The sequence below is a fragment of the Amia ocellicauda genome, chromosome 6 (genome assembly GCF_036373705.1).
Source record: "Amia ocellicauda isolate fAmiCal2 chromosome 6, fAmiCal2.hap1, whole genome shotgun sequence".
NCBI classification, from domain to species: Eukaryota; Metazoa; Chordata; class Actinopteri; order Amiiformes; family Amiidae; genus Amia; species Amia ocellicauda.
The window spans coordinates 4,762,501-4,782,741 of NC_089855.1; the positions used below are offsets into that span (position 1 = coordinate 4,762,501).

The 20,241-nt window shown below is 41.1% G+C and overlaps 2 protein-coding genes across 3 annotated transcripts in view; both read left to right on the plus strand.

Annotated features, from left to right (window-relative positions):
* LOC136750788 (uncharacterized) overlaps positions 1-6,857 on the plus strand; it is a 7,342-nt gene extending 485 nt beyond the window's left edge. Inside the window, exons 1-7 of the mRNA XM_066705850.1 lie at positions 1-129; positions 217-549; positions 987-1,010; positions 1,702-1,812; positions 5,423-5,484; positions 5,850-5,888; positions 6,055-6,857. The exon at positions 1-129 is cut by the window's left edge and continues 485 nt beyond it. Of these exons, the coding sequence (XP_066561947.1) occupies positions 93-129; positions 217-549; positions 987-1,010; positions 1,702-1,812; positions 5,423-5,484; positions 5,850-5,888; positions 6,055-6,123 (675 nt within the window). The 5' untranslated portion in view covers positions 1-92 and the 3' untranslated portion in view covers positions 6,124-6,857. The remainder of the gene's footprint in view (positions 130-216; positions 550-986; positions 1,011-1,701; positions 1,813-5,422; positions 5,485-5,849; positions 5,889-6,054) is intronic.
* Positions 6,858-10,149: 3,292 nt separating this feature from the next.
* reps2 (RALBP1 associated Eps domain containing 2) overlaps positions 10,150-20,241 on the plus strand; it is a 51,140-nt gene continuing 41,048 nt past the window's right edge. For both annotated transcript variants that reach the window (XM_066705851.1, XM_066705852.1), the window contains exon 1: positions 10,150-10,543. In XM_066705851.1, coding sequence (XP_066561948.1) covers positions 10,370-10,543 — 174 coding nt within the window. In that variant the 5' untranslated portion in view covers positions 10,150-10,369. The remainder of the gene's footprint in view (positions 10,544-20,241) is intronic.

Below are 20,241 nucleotides of genomic sequence, written 5' to 3' on the forward strand. Positions count from 1 at the left end.
TTCAATCTACAGCAAGCGCCAGTGACTTGTCGAAAACTCACTTTTCGTCTGGAAGCACAAATTAGCACCAGTGTACACTTTTGTCAAGGAAAATGACAGTGCAAAGGAATTCATTTCTACAGAACTTATGTAAGTGACATCTCTTGCACTTTGCACTATTCAAAATAAAGACCAATGTATATTTCTAATAGTTTCTAATCTGAAAATGTTTTGCAGGTCTCCTGTCCTGCTGTGTCTGTGCTCAGTGTCTGTCAGTGAGAAGTGCGAGTCCAGGAGACAATGTGACCGTCCACTGTGGCCTCACTGTGCCTCGTATTCACTGGTTCAGACAGCGCCCAGGTCAGCTGCCTCTGTTCATACTGCACTCCCTGTCAGCCACACATACTGACGCTAAGTACTTAAATGGCTCTGGAGATCATTATTCACTGGAAGCTCATAACAGACTGCTCATCTGGAACGTTACAGCAGAGGATTCTGGGACGTATTACTGTGCTAAGAGGGAGAATCACACACTGGTATTCCACACTGGGACTGTGTTGAGTGTCACAGGTATGTTACAGAGTCTGCTTAATGTTATTAACATACATTCATAATTAAATTAAGAAAATACATATTCTACATATTCCATTCAAAGACTGAAAGATTTCAGTTCCACAGATATATTACACATTATGCAAAAGTAAACATTTTGTCAAATTTAATTTCATTATATTTAAATACTATATTTTGTTAAATATTTTTATATATAATTTTCAATAAATATGATTAATTGATAGTACAAGAAGAAATGTACACTGTTAATCAACAATGTATCAAATCATGTTGAACAATACAACCTTGAAATGCAATTCATTCATTTATTGAAAGTTTCATATCACCTTAGGTCAATTACTTCCAGTAAACACATTAATTGATATATTAATTTTTTTTTTAATTAATGTATTCTAAGTTTACTATTTGTAATACAAACATTCTCCTTTTTGTAGATCCAGATGGTAGCACAACTACAGGTATGATATTAATCATTTTCACGTCAGTGACTTCCATTAAGCAAATAGATTAATTTAATAAATAAAATAAAGTACTCATCACAATGATATTTTGGACAGATTTTGAAAACAATTTAGAGAAACATTTGTTAATTGACTTTTATCATGTTATTTTTCTATGTGTCTGTACAGGTTGTATACAAAGCATTTTTAGTAGATAGCATTACGGTACAAAACCTATACAACGTATTACAGTCCAGTGTAACAGCAATGACTTTCTGTCAGAGTCTCATATGTAGGGTGCTGTTACAGTGCTTCCTTTAGAAGAGAAGAAATAACCTCACTTCAATATTCATTAACGCTTTGTATCAATTTGTTCATATAGGTGGAAGTGAAATGAATGTAACTGACAATACTATAGAAAATAAATCCACATAATTACACAGTAAGCTCTGGTCTCCAAAACCCAATTATTATTATTATTATTATTATTATTATTATTATTATTGTTAATGTCATTGAAAATCATCTGATTTGTAATATGTTGCTAGAAACAATTGGAGTAATTTCAAAGTACTTCACTTTGAATCGTTATGTGTGTGCATATTTAGAAGTCTTTATGTCTGAGGGACACATTTGGCTACAGATTGCTGTGACTGAGCAGCAGGTTGCTGTAATGTGATTTCTCACTGGACACTTTGTATCACGGCAGTGCCCCCCCCAGACTCGGCTACCAAGAGTCAGAATCAACCAGAAACATGGAAAACGACTCTGATGACCGTCTCTCTCGTCTGCAACGTTATGTTTCTGATCGCAATCGCAGGTGAGTTAAAATTAACATACATTTTCATGGATAGCCAAGTTTCTTTTCTTTTCTTTATTTAGCTCGTCTTCGGGTGATTTCTGTATTGCAAATTGTACTGATATGTCCAGGAGTCAGGAGACTGAACAGTTTGGCAGAGCGAAGGAAAGTATAGGATTTGAGTTTTAGTGTGTTTGTTGCTGCTGCAGTCCTGGGAGTCCCCTTGAAAAGTCCCGAAAGCCTTTTGCTTACATTAGTTTGGTTGGTTCATGAGGTCTTTCTCTGGTGTTTAAAAACAAATAACTGGCATTTAAAAGGAAATATATGTCAGGAAAGTGTCCAAAATGTTACATTAAAGGGAACAGTGTGAAATATTGGGCCATTTCCTGACATACAAGATTGCTTTGATAAGAGAAGATATCATAAATAACTAACACATGAGGACAAGAAAATAATAATTTAACTAATTTAACTAATTTAACTGTACTACAGTGAATAAGAACAACCCTGATATATAAGAGGAATTATCTGCTAAGGAAATACATGCACTGGTTTATATTGTTACAGTATTGATTAAGGGGATTCCTTCACTTTTAATTTGCATGGCAGGTTATGTTTTAAATAATAAAATTAGAAGTCATATATTCAATAATGAGTTGTATGTGTGTATATACACTCACCTAAAGGATTATTAGGAACACCATACTAATACTGTGTTTGACCCCCTTTCGGCTTCAGAACTGCCTTAATTCTCCGTGGCATTTAAACGATGCCCAATTGGCACTAAGGGGACTAAAGTGTGCCAAGAAAACATCCCCCACACCATTACACCACCACCACCAGCCTGCACAGTGGTAACAAGGCATGATGGATCCATGTTCTCATTCTGTTTACGCCAAATTCTGACTCTACCATCTGAATGTCTCAACAGAAATCGAGACTCATCAGACCAGGCAACATTTTTCCAGTCTTCAACGGTCCAATTTTGGTGAGCTTGTGCAAATTGTAGCCTCTTTTTCCTATTTGTAGTGGAGATGAGTGGTACCCGGTGGGGTCTTCTGCTGTTGTAGCCCATCCGCCTCAAGGTTGTACGTGTTGTGGCTTCACAAATGCTTTGCTGCATACCTCGGTTGTAACGAGTGGTTATTTCAGTCAAAATTGCTCTTCTATCAGCTTGAATCAGTCGGCCCATTCTCCTCTGACCTCTAGCATCAACAAGGCATTTTCGCCCACAGGACTGCCGCATACTGGATGTTTTTCCTTTTTCACACCATTCTTTGTAAACCCTAGAAATGGTTGTGCGTGAAAATCCCAGTAACTGAGCAGATTGTGAAATACTCAGACCAGCCCGTCTGGCACCAACAACCATGCCACGCTCAAAATTGCTTAAATCACCTTTCTTTCCCATTCAGACATTCAGTTTGGAGTTCAGGAGATTGTCTTGACCAGGACCACACCCCTAAATGCATTGAAGCAACTGCCATGTGATTGGTTGGTTAGATAATTGCATTAATGAGAAATTGAACAGGTGTTCCTAATAATCCTTTAGGTGAGTGTATATATAATCTACACTCACCTAAAGGATTATTAGGAACACCATACTAATACTGTGTTTGACCCCCTTTCGCCTTCAGAACTGCCTTAATTCTATGTGGCATTGATTCAACAAGGTGCTGAAAGCATTCTTTAGAAATGTTGGCCCATATTGATAGGATAGCATCTTGCAGTTGATGGAGATTTGTGGGATGCACATCCAGGGCATGAAGCTCCCGTTCCACCACATCCCAAAGATGCTCTATTGGGTTGAGATCTGGTGACTGTGGGGGCCAGTTTAGTACAGTGAATGCATTGTCATGTTCAAGAAACCAATTTGAAATGATTTGACCTTTGTGACATGGTGCATTATCCTGCTGGAAGTAGCCATCAGAGGATGGGTACATGGTGGTCATAAAGGGATGTACATGGTCAGAAACAATGCTCAGGTAGGCCGTGGCATTTAAACGATGCCCAATTGGCACTAAGGGGCCTAAAGTGTGCCAAGAAAACATCCCCCACAGCATTACACCACCACCACCAGCCTGCACAGTGGTAACAAGGCATGATGGATCCATGTTCTCATTCTGTTTACGCCAAATTCTGACTCTACCATCTGAATGTCTCAACAGAAATCGAGACTCATCAGACCAGGCAACATTTTTCCAGTCTTCAACTGTCCAATTTTGGTGAGCTTGTGCAAATTGTAGCCTCTTTTTCCTATTTGTAGTGGAGCTGAGTGGTACCCGGTGGGGTCTTCTGCTGTTGTAGCCCATCCGCCTCAAGGTTGTACGTGTTGTGGCTTCACAAATGCTTTGCTGCATACCTCGGTTGTAACGAGTGGTTATTTCAGTCAAAGTTGCTCTTCTATCAGCTTGAATCAGTCGGCCCATTCTCCTCTGACCTCTAGCATCAACAAGGCATTTTCGCCCACAGGACTGCCGCATACTGGATGTTTTTCCCTTTTCACACCATTCTTTGTAAACCCTAGAAATGGTTGTGCGTGAAAATCCCAGTAACTGAGCAGATTGTGAAATACTCAGACCGGCCCGTCTGGCACCAACAACCATGCCACGCTCAAAATTGCTTAAATCACCTTTCTTTCCCATTCAGACATTCAGTTTGGAGTTCAGGAGATTGTCTTGACCAGGACCACACCCCTAAATGCATTGAAGCAACTGCCATGTGATTGGTTGGTTAGATAATTGCATTAATGAGAAATTGAACAGGTGTTCCTAATAATCCTTTAGGTGAGTGTATATATATATTGTAAGATTAAGAGATTTAAGATCTTTCATTATTCTTTGAAACCATGTATCGAGTTACAAATTGGGACTTTCTTTCTGTCAGAACAATTAATTCTGTTAAAACACAAGCAGTGATATTTTAAATTGGACGAGAGGAAGTTGATCAGAAGTTATTTCTATTGTTGGTTTTATTTACTTTAATCAATGTTTATATTTTAAAGATGGTGAAAGTGCATACATCAATCCATCAATCCAGTTTTATTTGTATAGCGCCCTTCACAGTGTAGCCACAGAGTGTTTTAAAGACTGGTAAACATACATCAAATGTACAGCAAAATAAAAACACATAAATAATACAATAGTATTAATACAAAATAATACAAATAATACAAAGGTACAATAAAAATAGACCTTTAATCAGTTCGCACAATCTAAAATAAAGTAAATGAACATTTAAATAAACCGTTTAGGCATAAACCATGACATGCTGTAAAATCTCTTTGAAAGGACTTTATTACATGACACAGAGAAGGCTTTGCAAATTATTTGCAGGCAGCTTCATAATTTGCCATGTTTTAAATTGTATTTAAAACGTCAATGTGAGCTTCCTGGACTGATTAGTCATCTAAAAACCCCTTCTGTGGTCAAGAGCATCTGTCAGCACACGCCTCACACGGCAGTCACACACAAGCCTGGCTTCACCTGTGAAACACGCTGCGGCTCACTCTGTGGTCTGTCTGGCTGCTGGATGTTTGTTCTTCATGAGCTATTAATGTCTCCTCAGCTCTGTGCAGTAGAGCTGTCTGAGGGGTTTAAAAGCTGTTATATGCACTGTTTAATTGTTCAAACAGGGTGCAGATTACGACCCCGACAGCGGCCCCAGACTGACGAAGGAGACCAGAGAGACTCAAAGGTAAATGTATTCTCATTGGTCATATTTGGAGTTGATATTAAAGACAAATGTGGTCCCTGAGTTTCCTGTATCGGACAGAATCAAATTAAACTGAACATTTACTATAGTGCAATATTTAAACGTGTTGTTTCAATTCCTCCCTCTTGCAATTCATATTCAAAGCCAATTGCACATGGCTTTTAGTGCTTGACTTGCTGTGGATGTATTGACCCCTAACATGGACACATGGCTGGACAGTTCACCCCTCCTGTTGACAGTCAATTACTGTGATCCCTTCACTTAGGAGTGGACACACTTTCCCATCTGTTACACTTGTACTCTGTGTGCGTCTCCCAGTCCTGACCTGAGCTCCTGTTTCTGTGCAGGGAGGCAGTGAGGCTGTGGGGGCTGAAGGGCACTATCAGGTAAGCGCTGGGGGGTCAGTCCGGCCTGCCTCGGCTCGGGCCTCGGCTCCTCTCAGTATGCTGGGCTGTTTCCAAAGTGCTTTGAGGCTCTGCTCGCTGTGAAAAGGCTTCTCTGCCACTGAGGAGCCCTGAGGCCGGAGCGCTGACCCCTGACTCTGTGTTTCAGGAGCTCTCCCACAGGGACACCGCCGTGTACGAGGTCTGTGAGACTGGGCGTCCGCACAGGAGACATTAGGACAGCACTGGGCCACTGGAGCCCCACCGCCAGGAAGCTGTGGGACGAACAGCAGCCTCCCACTCTCCAGCCGCATGACAGTACACTGAAGTACATGGAGACTCCCTGAATCACAGGGAACAGAATACGGTCCCTATAAAGATACTGTAAACTGTAACACAACATTCAGATTGACTCCACTGACTCCAGAGGCTGTGTCCTCCGCTCTGATGCCGCTGTGTCCCTTGTCTCCCCATACATCCCCTCCAGACTAACTCTGCCTCCTCTGCAGTCCCCTTCCTCCAGAGCTGCTCCTTCTCATCACTGGCCCGTAAATGGTGGAACAACCTTCGCACCGAAGTCAAAACAGCAGAGTCCTTCACCTCATTCCGACACTTACTCAAGACACATCTTTTCAGACAATACTTGTAATATTAGTCCTTTTATTCCCTGGAAGATAGCACTTCACAGCATTTTATAATGCTTCTTGCGTTATTGATTGTCTTCCTCCTTGCTCCCTTTCCCGTAGTACTTGACTGTGACTGAACATCTTGACAGCACTTAACTTTTACTTTCCAGGATGTATGACCTCACTTACTGTACTTACCTGTGTAAATTGGGAGTTGTAAAATGTATTATACTTTGAATTGCAAATATGTACATTTGTATTTGTAATATTTGATGCCTTGCACTGAACTGTATTCTTGCACTTTGTATTGCCCTTATGTTGTAAGTCGCCCTGGATAAGGGCGTCTGCCAAGAAATAGAAATAATAATAAAAAAATAATAATGAAGAACCACTGATTGACAGATCACAGTCAACCCCCTTTTTTTTTTTACAACACTCACATACATGCTAATACTCACACTTGTCAATGCTCATACACTCTGCCCCTGTCACTGTGAAAGAGTAGGAAGATGATATTTCACAAGGAGAAGCAATGGCAGCTCCTCTGCAGCAGTTTTGTTATGTGTGTAAAATAATTGTATTTCATTCAGTCCTGTTGCTTTATACGGTCCGTCTGAACATCACACTGACACTGTACACTAGAGCACACGCTGCCTGAGGAGAGGCCTGAGTCCAGTGATCCCCAGCTCTCAGCTCACTGGCTGAGCCTGTGTGTCCAGCTGCTGGTCTGAGACCCTGCCAACAAGCCTGAAAACGACAGGGCTGTCTCACACCCACAGGACTATACCTGTGAATCAGCAGCAGGACTGATAGAAGTCAAACTGGTTAACTTCTTTTTGACTATTTCAAGGGCTTCATACATATGACATCAATGCTGTGAATCGACTTGTCTATCACGTACTTGCAGCTGGCTGATGTCTAAGAGCTCGGGACGGTCCTGGGACACTGCTGTGGGGGGGGGGGGGGTTCAGTCTTGTCTCACACTCTGCTCTTCTAACTCTTCTGTTCTGAATTAAACCTCTTGCTCAGCTGATGGAACCAGTCGTGTTGTTGGACAAAAACCCATTGTGAGATTGTTTGACTAGAAGGTGTAGAAGGTGAAGAGTAACATCATGTTCATAGTAGGCTTGCATCTGTATAAGGAAGGGGAAGACTTAGCTAGTTCATTCAGGTCAGGCTGTGTAAGTCTGTATGGACTCCAGAAAGCTGTATTTAATGACTCTTGACTGAAATCCTTACTCTGGCTTCTTTACCTACCAGTCATATTTCTGTTACTTACAAACCAAACAAAGTGTCTTTGGTGGTCAGGAGGTTGTCCCACAGCCGAGCAATGACTTTGTGCCCTCTGCACACAAAGCATATCCCTGCCCTCACAGTGAGCTCTCTGTGGATCTGCAGTCAGGGTATGAAATAGTTTCCATTCATATGAAGTCAGTATTCTGGTTAATTTGAATGCCACCAAGTTCAATAAAGATGGGAAGCCAGACATGATTTGTTAAGATACTTAGTTTGTTTTGGTGTTTGACAAGTGTCTTCCATTTCTTGGTCTCAAGTTGCTGTTGAAATGACTCAATTTGTCAGGGAACCAACCAGAGAGAGCGCATGTATTGACTTGATATTTTCAAAAGACCAAGATAGAGTCAGGGGGACAGTAGTTAGAGAACCAATGGCAAATTGTGATCACAACATGGTTAGCTTTGAGGCATTCTTTCAAAACACAAGGACCAAGTCTAAAACAATGGTCTACAATTTTAGAGAAGCAAACCTTGAAGGTATGAGGCGTCACTTACAAGAGTTAGACTGGGGCTCAAAGGATACAGATTCAGTTGAAAATGGATGGTTACATTTTAAGAATATAAAGTAAAGTAAGAATGCTTTCAAAAATAGACATGTTAATAGATTATATTCATCAATTAATTAAATGCAAAGTGAGTGAACAGAAGAAAAATCTACATCAAATCTATATTTGGTGTGACCACCCTTTGCCTTCAAAACAGCATCAATTCTTCTAGATACACTTACACAAAGTCAGGGATTTTGTAGGCATATAGTCAGGTGTCTGATTAAACAATTATACCAGACAGGTGCTAATGATCATCAATTCAATATGTAGGTTGAAACACAATCATTAACTGAAACAGAAACAGCTGTGTAGGAGGAATCAAACTGGGTGAGGAACAGCCAGACTCAGCTAACAAGGTGAGGTTGTTGAAGACAGTTTACTGTCAAAAGTCACACACCATGGCAAGACTGAGCACAGCAACAAGACACAAGGTACTATACTGCACTATACTGCATAGCAAGGTCTCTCCCAGGCAGACATTTCAAGGCAGACAGGGGTTTCCAGATGTGCTGTCCGAGCTCTTTTGAAGAGGCACAAACAAATGGGCAACGTTGAGGACCGTAGATGCAGTGGTCAGCCAAGGAAACTTAATGCAGCAGATGAAAGACACATCATACTTACTTCCCTTCACAATCGGAAGATGTATATACTTAGATTTTCAGAAAGATTTTGATAAGGATTCACACCGAAGACTGATCCTCAAATTGGAAGCTGTAGGCATTCAGGGTAATGTAAGTAGATGGATTATGAACTGGTTGATGTCAAACCAGGGGAGCTTTTCCAGATCAGCAGGGACACACGCACCCGGGGACACAAATGGAAATTGGGCTTCAAGGCATTCAAGACAGAAAACAGGAGACACTTCTTCACACAGAGAGGCGTCACAATCTGAACAAACTCCCCAGCGATGTGGCTGAAACAGACTGGATAGGATCATTGGATCACTGAGTTATTAATGGACACCAAACAAGCACGATGGGTTGAATGGCCTCCTCTCGATTGTAAACGTTGTTCTTATGAATGTTAGTGCGCCTTTCAACCCGCCCCTGTCTCCCTGGTACCTGGGACTGTGTTTACGGCCCGGTAAATCATCATCATGATCATTATTACAATGATGCATAACTCATGAAGCAGGAAATTCCTTTCTGCTCGCAAGATGGCACCAATTTTAAATTCAAAAGGTGCTGGGAAAACACGTTGTGTGTGTGAAGTGCAGAGTAACAGTCATTTTCTGCAGCAAATCATCAGCGCTTGTGTTCAGCCCACAAGTAAATAAATAAGTTAACATGAGAAACAGTGGCAACCACAATAATACATAATAAACACAACCCTTTGTTTTAACAGTAATTAAATGTGTATGACAAACACAATTCTGGAAACCCTCTCCCTAAATTGCCTGACCTGATTAAGCTGCATTAATCACTCCGTGCAGACTGGAAATCCTAAATCTGCTCAGACTGGGAGCACATTCCCAGCACAAGCTGTCGATCGGTGATGTCACGTCTGCACAGCTGCACTTTTCTCGCCATGTAATTGGTTCGAAGGTGCAGTTGTGCGCAGATCTCCAGAATCCCAACGATCCCATTGGCGGAGCGGCGCAGATCAGCGCAGATGCTTTGTGTGCGTTTCGCAGACTAAACCCCAGTGAGAGCAGCGCGCACACCGGGCGTGTGGAAGAGCCGCCGAGGCGCCTGCGCTCCCACGGCTGACACGCCGCCGCACACGGTGCTGCACGCAGGCGCGGCGGCAGTGACGCGCGTCGGGCTCAGGCTGACGTCAGCGGCTGTGCGGGCCGGTGGCGCCGCGCTGTGGCGCAGGGTGGAGAGCCGGGACGCGCTCAGTGCGCGGAAATGAGCCGCCGCTGCGGACCGACGCGCCGCTCGCGTTTATTATTTATTTAATTTTTAAGTTGCTCGCTTTCTGTGTGTGTGTTTAAACGCCCTCGTCCCGGCGGGGGTGGTGGTTCAGGCTGGGGGTCGTAAAGATCCGGAGCCGTGCTGCTGAATGTGCCGGGAATGGACCCGGCTCCGGGCTCGGCGACGGGTCTGCTCTCCCTCAGTGAAAACGAACAAAGATGTTACTCGGGGCTGTGCGCGCTGTGCCAGGCTGACAGCCCCGGGACCCTGGCGGCCGGCAGAGTGGGGGAGCTGCTGCGGGCATCCCAGCTGCCCCCGGAGACCCTGCACCAGGTGAGCGGGCGGGCGGGCCGCCGCAGCGTTGTGCCTGCTTATGTCACAGGAATGAAGATAATAATACTACTAGTGTTAATATTGGCGCAGTTCAGCGGTCACAGTGTGAGATCCCTCCACACTCGCGTGTCGTGACTGCTGGTTTCACACGGCGCACGAAAGAAGAGCACTGCTGGCATAGATGTGTGTAGCGAGGCGCAGTTTGGAGGACCTGTGCTGGATCAGGCTGCTTTTCTCGGGTTTACTCGCGTTATTAATTCGCGTTAATTGCAACTTGGCCGGCGCGTTTTGAGTTTTCTTTGGTGCTTTGAAGTTTCGTGGCGGCTGTCCTGATGGCTGCAGCCTGTCCTTGTTCCCAATAGAACATGTTTCTCCATCGGCATGTTGTTCTGGTTCTGGGCGGCTGTCAGTGGGTGTCATGCAAACATATTATTATGCCATCAGTATCTGTTATATCACCACTAACTCATTAGCTTGACATTACACTTCGTCGCCACAGTAATGTATTTACGTCATGCAATGCATTTCCAGTAGACGGATGCACTTGCACAGCTCTGAAGTTTGAGGACATGCTCATCTCGGACTGGGCTGCAGATGAGCTGGTACCTGTCATTTATCTGCATTCCCAAGATGGTGATAATAATTACCCACTATTTGCTATAATGCAACTGTTTTAGCACACCATACAATGAGTGGAAGTTTCCCCGGGCTGATTGCAGTATGCTTCAGTTTAGAAAGCCTTACGGTACAGGAAGAACATTTCTTAATTTGTCAAACATGTTGTGTTTATGCATCCTGAAAGTGAATTGTGCAGTGGAGGTTTAGTACCCCTCAGAGCCCAGTAGGACGCAACAAACACCGATGACTATTTTTAAACACTTGTGTTAATTTACTGCTGCATTGTGTGTTTTGAGAGCTGGCTCCTTTTTTATCTGACCACACTTGTAGATAATAGGAAGCCTGTCTCCTTCAATACAGAGATAACAGTTTTGAAACAGCTGGGTCGTTAAAAGGGTGGTACCAAAATAGCTAGCACTTTGCTGCCCATGGACAAAGCTTGTTGACAAAGACATCGTTTTGTGAATGTTTTTCAACGCAACAAGTATTAAGAAAACAAGAAGGACCAATTATAGATAATATTTTGCCTTTTATTAAGCATGGCTTTCTACAGATTTCTTTCAGGAACTGGGATACAAAATAAATGAAATGATTTTGTGTTTTTCTGTATAAATGTTTTATAGGTAGTCATTTGGTGCAGACTTTTTGAATCTATTAATCTTTAATCAACCAGAAAGTCCTGCAGATAAAGATCTCTTTCACAAGGGAGACCTACAGGCCAGGGCAGGAAACAGACTGTAACCCTTATTAAAGTATGGAAACCTAAAGTACATGAGACTTCATAACATATTGTTGCATTTGCCCCTGAGAGCTAGAGTAGATTCCTTCTCTTGAAATAATTGAAATCCTTACAGGCTGCAATGTGCAGAACTCAGTTTAATAAATCTTCCAGAAAATGCTTGGAAGGTCTTGTCCTGAGAGATGAGTTGACCAAATATTGGCTATTGTATCGCTATAGAAAGCCATTTATGTTGTTGACCTAACCTATACAGTATTGATTTACAGCACAATATAAACAAATTCTGGTCTAGTCCCTTCGAGATCCAAAAATATCTCTGTATATGACCTGATATTCAAAGGGACTTAGATGACGTTCAGTTGTGGGCCGACACCTGGCAGATGAAGTGCAAGGTATTACACGCAGGTAACAAAAATGTTCACTATCATTACACTATGGGAGGAATAGAACTAGATGAAGTATCGCATGAGAAAGACCTAGGAGTCTATGTGGACTCCTCACTTTCTCCATCCAAACAATGTGGGGAAGCAATAAAAAAGGCAAACACAATGCTAGGGTATATTGTCAAAAGTGTAGAATTGAGCACCCGGGGACACAAATGGAAATTGGGCTTCAAGGCATTCAAGACAGAAAACAGGAGACACTTCTTCACACAGAGAGGCGTCACAATCTGAACAAACGATGGGGCTGAAGAGACAATTTGGGAACATTCAAAAACAGACTGGATAGGATCCTTGGATCACTTAGTTATTAATGGACACCAAACAAGCACGATGGGTCGAATTGCCTCTTGTTTGTAAACTTTCTTATGTTCTTATGATAGCTTTGAAAAACAAAAACTGGCCGTAGCTTAATTGGTTAATTGTTCATATTATTCCCAATCATCTGACTTGTATAAGGGACAGATAAAAACATGAGTCAATTCCTGTTGCTTAAATCAATAACAGCAACACATTGCTTAAGACAAACAACCCAAAGGTGGAAGTCTTATCATTCCTAAAGAGGGATTTTAAACACAGAAAGACTTTAACCCCATTGTACATATCCTAGACCTCTTATTTAGCCTGGAAGTGGGCAATGACTTTACATGGCCTATCCAATTCTAACATTCGCTGATACACACAGCAGGCACTGGAGAGATACAATGTGCCTTTTGGACTCTTCTTGGATTCGGTGCCTTTGTGTGTTGTGTGAGCTTCAGGATGTTTGGCGCAGAGTTGTTTCCTTCCTCTCCTGTATGGCTGAGTGGATCCGGTCTGGGCTTCAGTAGCTGAGTGACAGATAGTGTAAACTCCTTCCAGCCACCCGTGGGCCCGAGCAGGAGGTACTGTGCATACAACTGTGTAGGCACTCCTCTATGGAGGGAGAATATGTTCCCCTCTCCGATTCTCCCTCTTTTATTTCCTTCTTTTGAGTTTGAATGTTGAGACCTGGATAATATTAGGGCTCTGATGAACATTGAATTGCCCTTTCTAATCCCTGATATTGCTGTAACTGTAGCTGGCCATTGCTTGTGAAATAGTGTTACTAAGTAAATGTGTTTTGTTCAACTAATTTCTTTCTCTGTTTCTTGCAGAGAGCAATTCTGGGGAATGAGAAGGGGAATAGCCTTCTTGGAATATTCAACATTTTTGTTTGTTAAACCTATACCCAGGTATACACTTACGAGGAAGACATGTCACTTCCTTTAGTGAAACTGTTCTGTGCTGTAATAACACTCTTAAGTAGATTTTATCTTCGGAGACATTGTTGTGGCTCAGCAGATCTATGCCACATGCCTGAAAGACACCAATTAACATAGAAATTATAGACCAATTAAAAAGAACAAAGCATCTCTTTGAACTTTGAAACCCCAGAATTTCCCCAATAAAGTTGTGTCCTAGTTTCCTAGATCTTGCTTATTAGATGCTGTACTGGTTGCCACTTTCATGGAGCAAATAAAGCTGTCGAAAGAATGATGCTTCTTAAAATGTCATTAAGTGGAGACCCTGCCTAGTATCTCAAAAAGGTGGCACAAAAGCACAGTGGTCCTGCTTGGCTTGAGATGTGCTCCTTGCCCAACTCCAAGAAACACAGCCTGTGTAGTCAGTTGTGCTGATTTCTCAAGCTGAGTGGAATGTGAATTGTTCATGAAAATCTCTAAGAAAAGGGCACCATTTTTAGGCCACCAAAACATTTTTCACAAGAGAAAGAGGAGTTGAATCCCATTCATCGAGACCAGCACACAGAACTGGTGAAGGTTCACCAAGTGACAGATGTTTCAAAATACTTTTCTCCAGAGTCGCGTTTTACGATAAGAGGATGAAAGGGTTTCTCGAGACTAACCGTAAGGATTGTCTGAAGTTGGAAAAAGCCAACAGCGTATGCTCACGCTGTGTACTGCTTCTCACTAATTTGAAGCTTTATAAAAATAAATCCAGATAGTCTACGAAGCAACCATTTCCAGATTTATGTAATCTTAGGTCAAGCATTGGAGTGTGACACAAGAGTAACGAGAGGCATTCATTATAAAGGTTGCGGTGCAGGATGTGATGGGGTTAATCATTTCTAGTCTTCGTTTAAAAATATAAATAAATAATAATCGGTTTCGCTTCCCAGACTCCTCACTCCAGGCAAGTGGCAGAATGGATGTCATTTAATTATATCAGCAGCTCAATAGTTCCTCTGTCAGGCTTCAGAAAAATGAATTATATGTTTGTGAGAGTTATAATAATGGCATTGTTTTCCTCCCTGTTGTGTTTGGCACAGTGCACTAATAAGTCCGCTGGAGCGCCGCCAATTCCTCAGCGTTTCTTAAGGATTCTCTGCCGTATGAATGAATGTTTATGGTTCAGGATTTGTTTTGGCAAAAAGTGTTCATACAAAAAATATGCTTTCAAAACAGTAACACTCTGAAGCAGGAAACGTGTGACTGTATTATAGAGAGTTGCCTTCCACTGCAGACCCGAGTTTTGAGCAGGAAGATCCACGGTTCGAACACATGCGATGCCTCCTTGATGTTCTGTCAGATCTTTCTTTTCATAAACCCCAGTAAGCCAGATCAATCTGGACGCTTTCCACATCCGACAACACAAAACCGCTGTCATCATCAGCCGCAGGTCAGAGTGAAACTGGTTTAGTGTCTTGAAAAGAACCTTTCCGCTGAATTGTAACCAATACACTGCATGGGTCCTGGAAATTAGCTTAAAAGTGAAGGCTTAAAACTCCTGCCCTCAGTTTTGAGCTAAGAAGGCATCTATGAATCTAAATATAAAATTTGATATTAATTCTTAAAGCCCTGACATTGTGGATTGTTATGATTTTCGCTCAGTGGACTTGGACATTCCCAATTCAGTGAAAGTAATGTTTTAGTGGCATTACCAAGTGTTTTTTCACCACATCACCTGCAATTTTTATTGTGGGTGTATGCAAGTGTTATTGACAAGGGATGTTCATAGGTTTGTATATACAGCTCTGGAAAAAATTGAAACCACCGCAAATTTGTATTGAATCAGCATCTCTACATGTATGGCAGCCATTCCATTCCATTCAGTAGTTTATAGAATAAAACAAAAATGTTAATTTTACCTAAACACATACCTATAAATAGTAAAACCAAAGAAACTGATAATTTTGCAGTGGTCTCTTAATATTATCCAGAGCTGTATAAAGGATGACATGTGCAGTATGCATACCCTACCACTGAAAACATAATGAGTAGATTTTACTGACTACTAGCATCTTGTACTATATAGTAATGCACAATAACATTTCTATGCAGTATTAGACCCCACAGTCAGTCAAGTGTCTTCATACCTCTTGCTTTTACACCCTTTTGTCTTGTGTGTGTGTGTTTTTTTAGTGTTCTTCTTACAGCCCAGCTGTGTGTAGTCCCCTAGTCTGTTTTGCCTACCAAATCTGTAACTCTTGAGACTTGACTGTCTCATGAGGGTAAGAGTACAAGCATTCATGGCTTCAAGTTATCTTTAGGTAGAGCCTACATTTTTACATGAAGAAAAACAGGCTTTTTTAGTTTTATTAAAAAAAAAAAAACACTAGGATGGTTGACTCCATGTATTGTCTTTGTGTATCTCTTTCACATCCCCTTGCCGTGTTCTCTGCCGTTTTGGGGGAGATCATGGATCATGCTTATTTCTACTGTGCATCAGCCATGTTTATTCTTGAAATTAAGAGCCAAAAAGTACATTCTACAACTTCATGTATGTCTGGTATGTGTGACTTTGTGTGTATAAAATAAACTTACAATCTTAATTAGAAATTGTCTGATTGTAAACTTGTGAAATCATATATATATACATTACAAATTTAATTCAGCATGTAGGCCATCTGTATGACCTGTGCCTTTCTAAATGTATGTTCCATTCTCGGTTTCTGAACTTTCGGACCATACTGCTGTTGAAATGTACTTCTGAGAAAGCATCACAAATGACAACCAGATGATTTGGTCTTGAAGTTCATGGCTTTTTCAGGACTCAGTAGAGCAGAGAAATATTGAATTTACATTGAGCTAGAATTAAATAAAGATATCTTTCCATTTATGATTATTGCGATGGAGGGGTATTGGTCCAGATCGGTGTTCCTATGTTGTATGTCAAATATGAAATCTGTCCTTTACATGGCAACACGGTATATATCACTTACACATCTAATAAATACTAAAGCGATATTGTTTATCAGCAACTCACTAGACCTATCACTAGCACTGTGTGGCGATTGCTATTACAGCTGTTCATCTTCAAAATCCAACAGATGTACATTTATCTCCTTCAGATGGAAAAATTGGATTGTACTAGTGTTGTAAATTTCAGGTACTTGGCAGCATGGGAAAAATAAAAGTCTTACTGTGCAATTCGTGTGCGTGCATAAAATACAGACACAAAATGTATTTAAAATGTCCTCTTGCCATTTAATTCTGTGCAGGCTGAAACAGAGGACATCGTAGAAGGGAAAGCAGGTGGCTTTATCTGCCATTTAAAATGTGAAAAAATATCCTTTTATGTCATTCCACAGGGGAGCAACTTAAAGTTGAAACCAAATAACAAATACGTGCAGTACGTTTCCTGTTTTCCATCTACTTGCACAATAACACATTTTTATACCAGGAAGAACACTTTTGTTTTGTTTTTAATTAATCAAGTTACAGGCTTCACTGTGTTACGAAGTAAGGGACCGGTGCATAGGAAGTTGTGACAAGTACTGTCTTTCTGGTTTTGCTTGTTCAACAGTCAACACCCATTGAGTGTGCTAGGAGCACTTCAGATGAGATGAGGTTCCCCTTCAATGTATATTATGCTCCATGAATACAGCATTGAATCAGAAGCATAATAATGGTTCCCATCATAATAGGAAATTAACTTTCTATGTGAATTTGTAATGTGTATTGTATTCAAATGAATCTAGTCTGTATTCTGTATGTATGAAGGTCACTGAAATGTCTTTTTAAACAGCAAAGAGTGAATAATTGATTAATCTGGGACTGTAAATTCCCCTCTTATTTGTTTTTGTTTTTGTTGTTGTTTTTTACAACATTCTGGAGGGAAGTACGGATTGGAAGAGATGGTGTGCGATGCAAGCTGTGCAGTCTGGAAATTGCGGGGCACAGTCATAAGGGAATTACAGTAGATTGTTTTGCCTTCACACACATGTCCTCTTTTCTGTGGTTTAGCCAGCTAATCCCGATGGTCTTTATGGCAAGAGGTTATTTTTCATCAAGATAGTAATCTGCGTGGTCTTACTGAAAGAGAAGTGCTGTAAAGAGGCAATGACATAACAAGACACAAAAGTAATAAGTGTCAGGGCAGCAGGAATGCCTGGAGCAGCAATCGGTATACCTGGTGTTATGCTAGATACGTCCAAGTTAGCAGTTGATTTACAGTGGTGGCATTTGCAGACTAGGAATTGATGCTCGAAAAGGGTGTTGGGCTATATTTTTTACTTTAAGTATATAGTGCATCAGGGAAAATAATTCTAACTTTTCTGCCTAGCCAGCTGACAGCAACTGCACACATCTAATCTAAGCATGTGGCAAAACAATGTCTCTCATTGAGCTGAAGTTGTTTGAAAGGTTAACCATCAGTAAAATTTGTATCTGTGTTCAAAGTAATGTTATGGTCTTACTGGTGATTGATTGGGTAAGAGCTTCTATTCTGGTACAGATATGCCTTGGTTGGTCCAAAAGCCACCTGTGGATAAGGACTGATTGGGGAGGCCACACATGGTGTTTCTACAGGGTACTGCCAATGGAAGGATCCATAATTGTTCACCAGTGCTGCTATTGGCCAGACATATTTTGACACGTATTGACCTGCATCGGTGAGGGTTATAAAAGTCCTCCTCCAGATGTGAAAGACTTGCTGTTTGTATTTCTAGCTTCAAGTAAGAAACTAAGCTCTTTCTCTGGTGTTGTAGAGTGGGCCTGGTTGGGATTCATGACCATAGCATTAAAACAAGTGGGACATCTGTGTGGTTTGCTCTCTCTCTCTCTCTCTCTCTCACACTCATGCACTCACACAACACACACAACAACCCAAGCTTTCCAGCGACACTGCACGTCTTGTCACGCAGACAAAACAACTCCACATTCTAACATGTACATTCTTTAAAATATGTTCGTCTTTCCGGACTTCAAAGTATATTCCCAATTTTGAAATTAATAGAAATGGATTGATTTCACAGGATTTTTTTTGTATCTCTCATCAGATCTTCTTTTTAATGGCAAGAAAAGACTGGGAGCCTTTGAACCCCTCCCACCCCGATATTTTTTAAATAGAACTTTTTTTTTTTTCACAAAACTAGTTAAAAAAAAAAAAAAAAAGATAAAACAAAAACAAAAAAAGTCTATGGTGTACTTGTGTGAAGCATGCAGAGAATATTAAGCAGAATTTAAATATTTAATCCACTGCAGCATTTTTGGCAAGTCGGATAGTATTTCTGAGATTCTGGTAACGAGTATATTTCTGTGGTGTTAGGGAGCCCATTCATTTCAATTTACATTGTGCACCATGGCGTTCTTGTTATTGGATAGACAATCGAATAAATAATTAGATGTATCAATCATTTACTGTAAATATTATACTATTGTATACAGTGTAGTGTGTGAGTAGCAAAATAAATATGACTTTAGATCCATTTAAACATGCTGAATTGAATTCCCTTCCATCTGTACCGAACAGCAAATACAAAATAATGTTCAAACTCCTGCTTGTAAACAGTATAATATATAACAGCATTGCGTTTCTAATCCCAAAATAACTCAGATTAGCGTTGCTGTTTAACCCTCTTACATCTCACAACTCTCTGACAAGGTTGTACGGCCTTGGTCTGGGCTAAACCATACAGCTGGGTTTTATTTGTTTGTCTGTTTTCTTTTGTTTTATGCATACCCTACAAAAGTATTAAAAAACTAAACAAAAAACAGAGAACTAATTAAAAGATTATCTCATCCTCCCAAAAAAATAAAGGAAACCTAGACCAAGATGTGCCAAGATCGCTGCAGTCCCATGTAGTTTTTGAGGTCATGCTGCTCGGCCACTGCAATTGTTCGTTCTAATCTTATCTCCGCTGTAATCCTCTCGCCAGGTGTCTTGGTCTGGGCGCTGCTGTGCGCGCCGTGCCTCAGATTCTTCCGCAGGGTGGATGATAGGCGGGCCTTAACGGAAATGAGTTGCATTCTTTCGTCACAATTAATCTTGCTTTAATCCTTTGATGCCATTGGAAGAAATCAGTTTGCCCTGCTTTGTTTTGGGGTTTTCAAGGTCCACAAAGTGTCCCACTGTATGGCAGATTGGAGACGATACGGCACTCGGCGATGGAGCCTGGCCAAATCTTTTCTTGTTCCTCTCATGTTTGATGGTAGACTCAGTTTGCATTTTACACTCAACTGATTCAGAAATGGTAATTCTTGATACACAGCCTGATTTTTCAGTGAAGTCTCAAATCAGACTCATTTCCCTTAAGGCAAGCATCTTGTAAATGAATAATAATGAAAAATAAACTAACTGTGGTCAGTGTACTATGAGCAGACAAGGCCTTCATTTATTAAAGCAAATATAGGTTTAGGAGTGAATATAAATGAATCCTAGAAAATGTGACTGAATGGTATTTTTTAGGTATTAAATGGTGAATATTCTCTGCCGTGTCCTGAGGCAATATTTGTTTGGACACACGATTGACAAATGGTCAAAAATGTTAACCTAGTTTTTCCAGAAAGTGTCTGGCCTGGTCTTTACACTACTTTATATAAAACTCGCTACACTTCATCAAATAGCTACAAGAAATCCCTTAACTGCCCTATACACCTGCCACATGTCTAAGGTTGACTGACAGGATGGGGATATTGGAC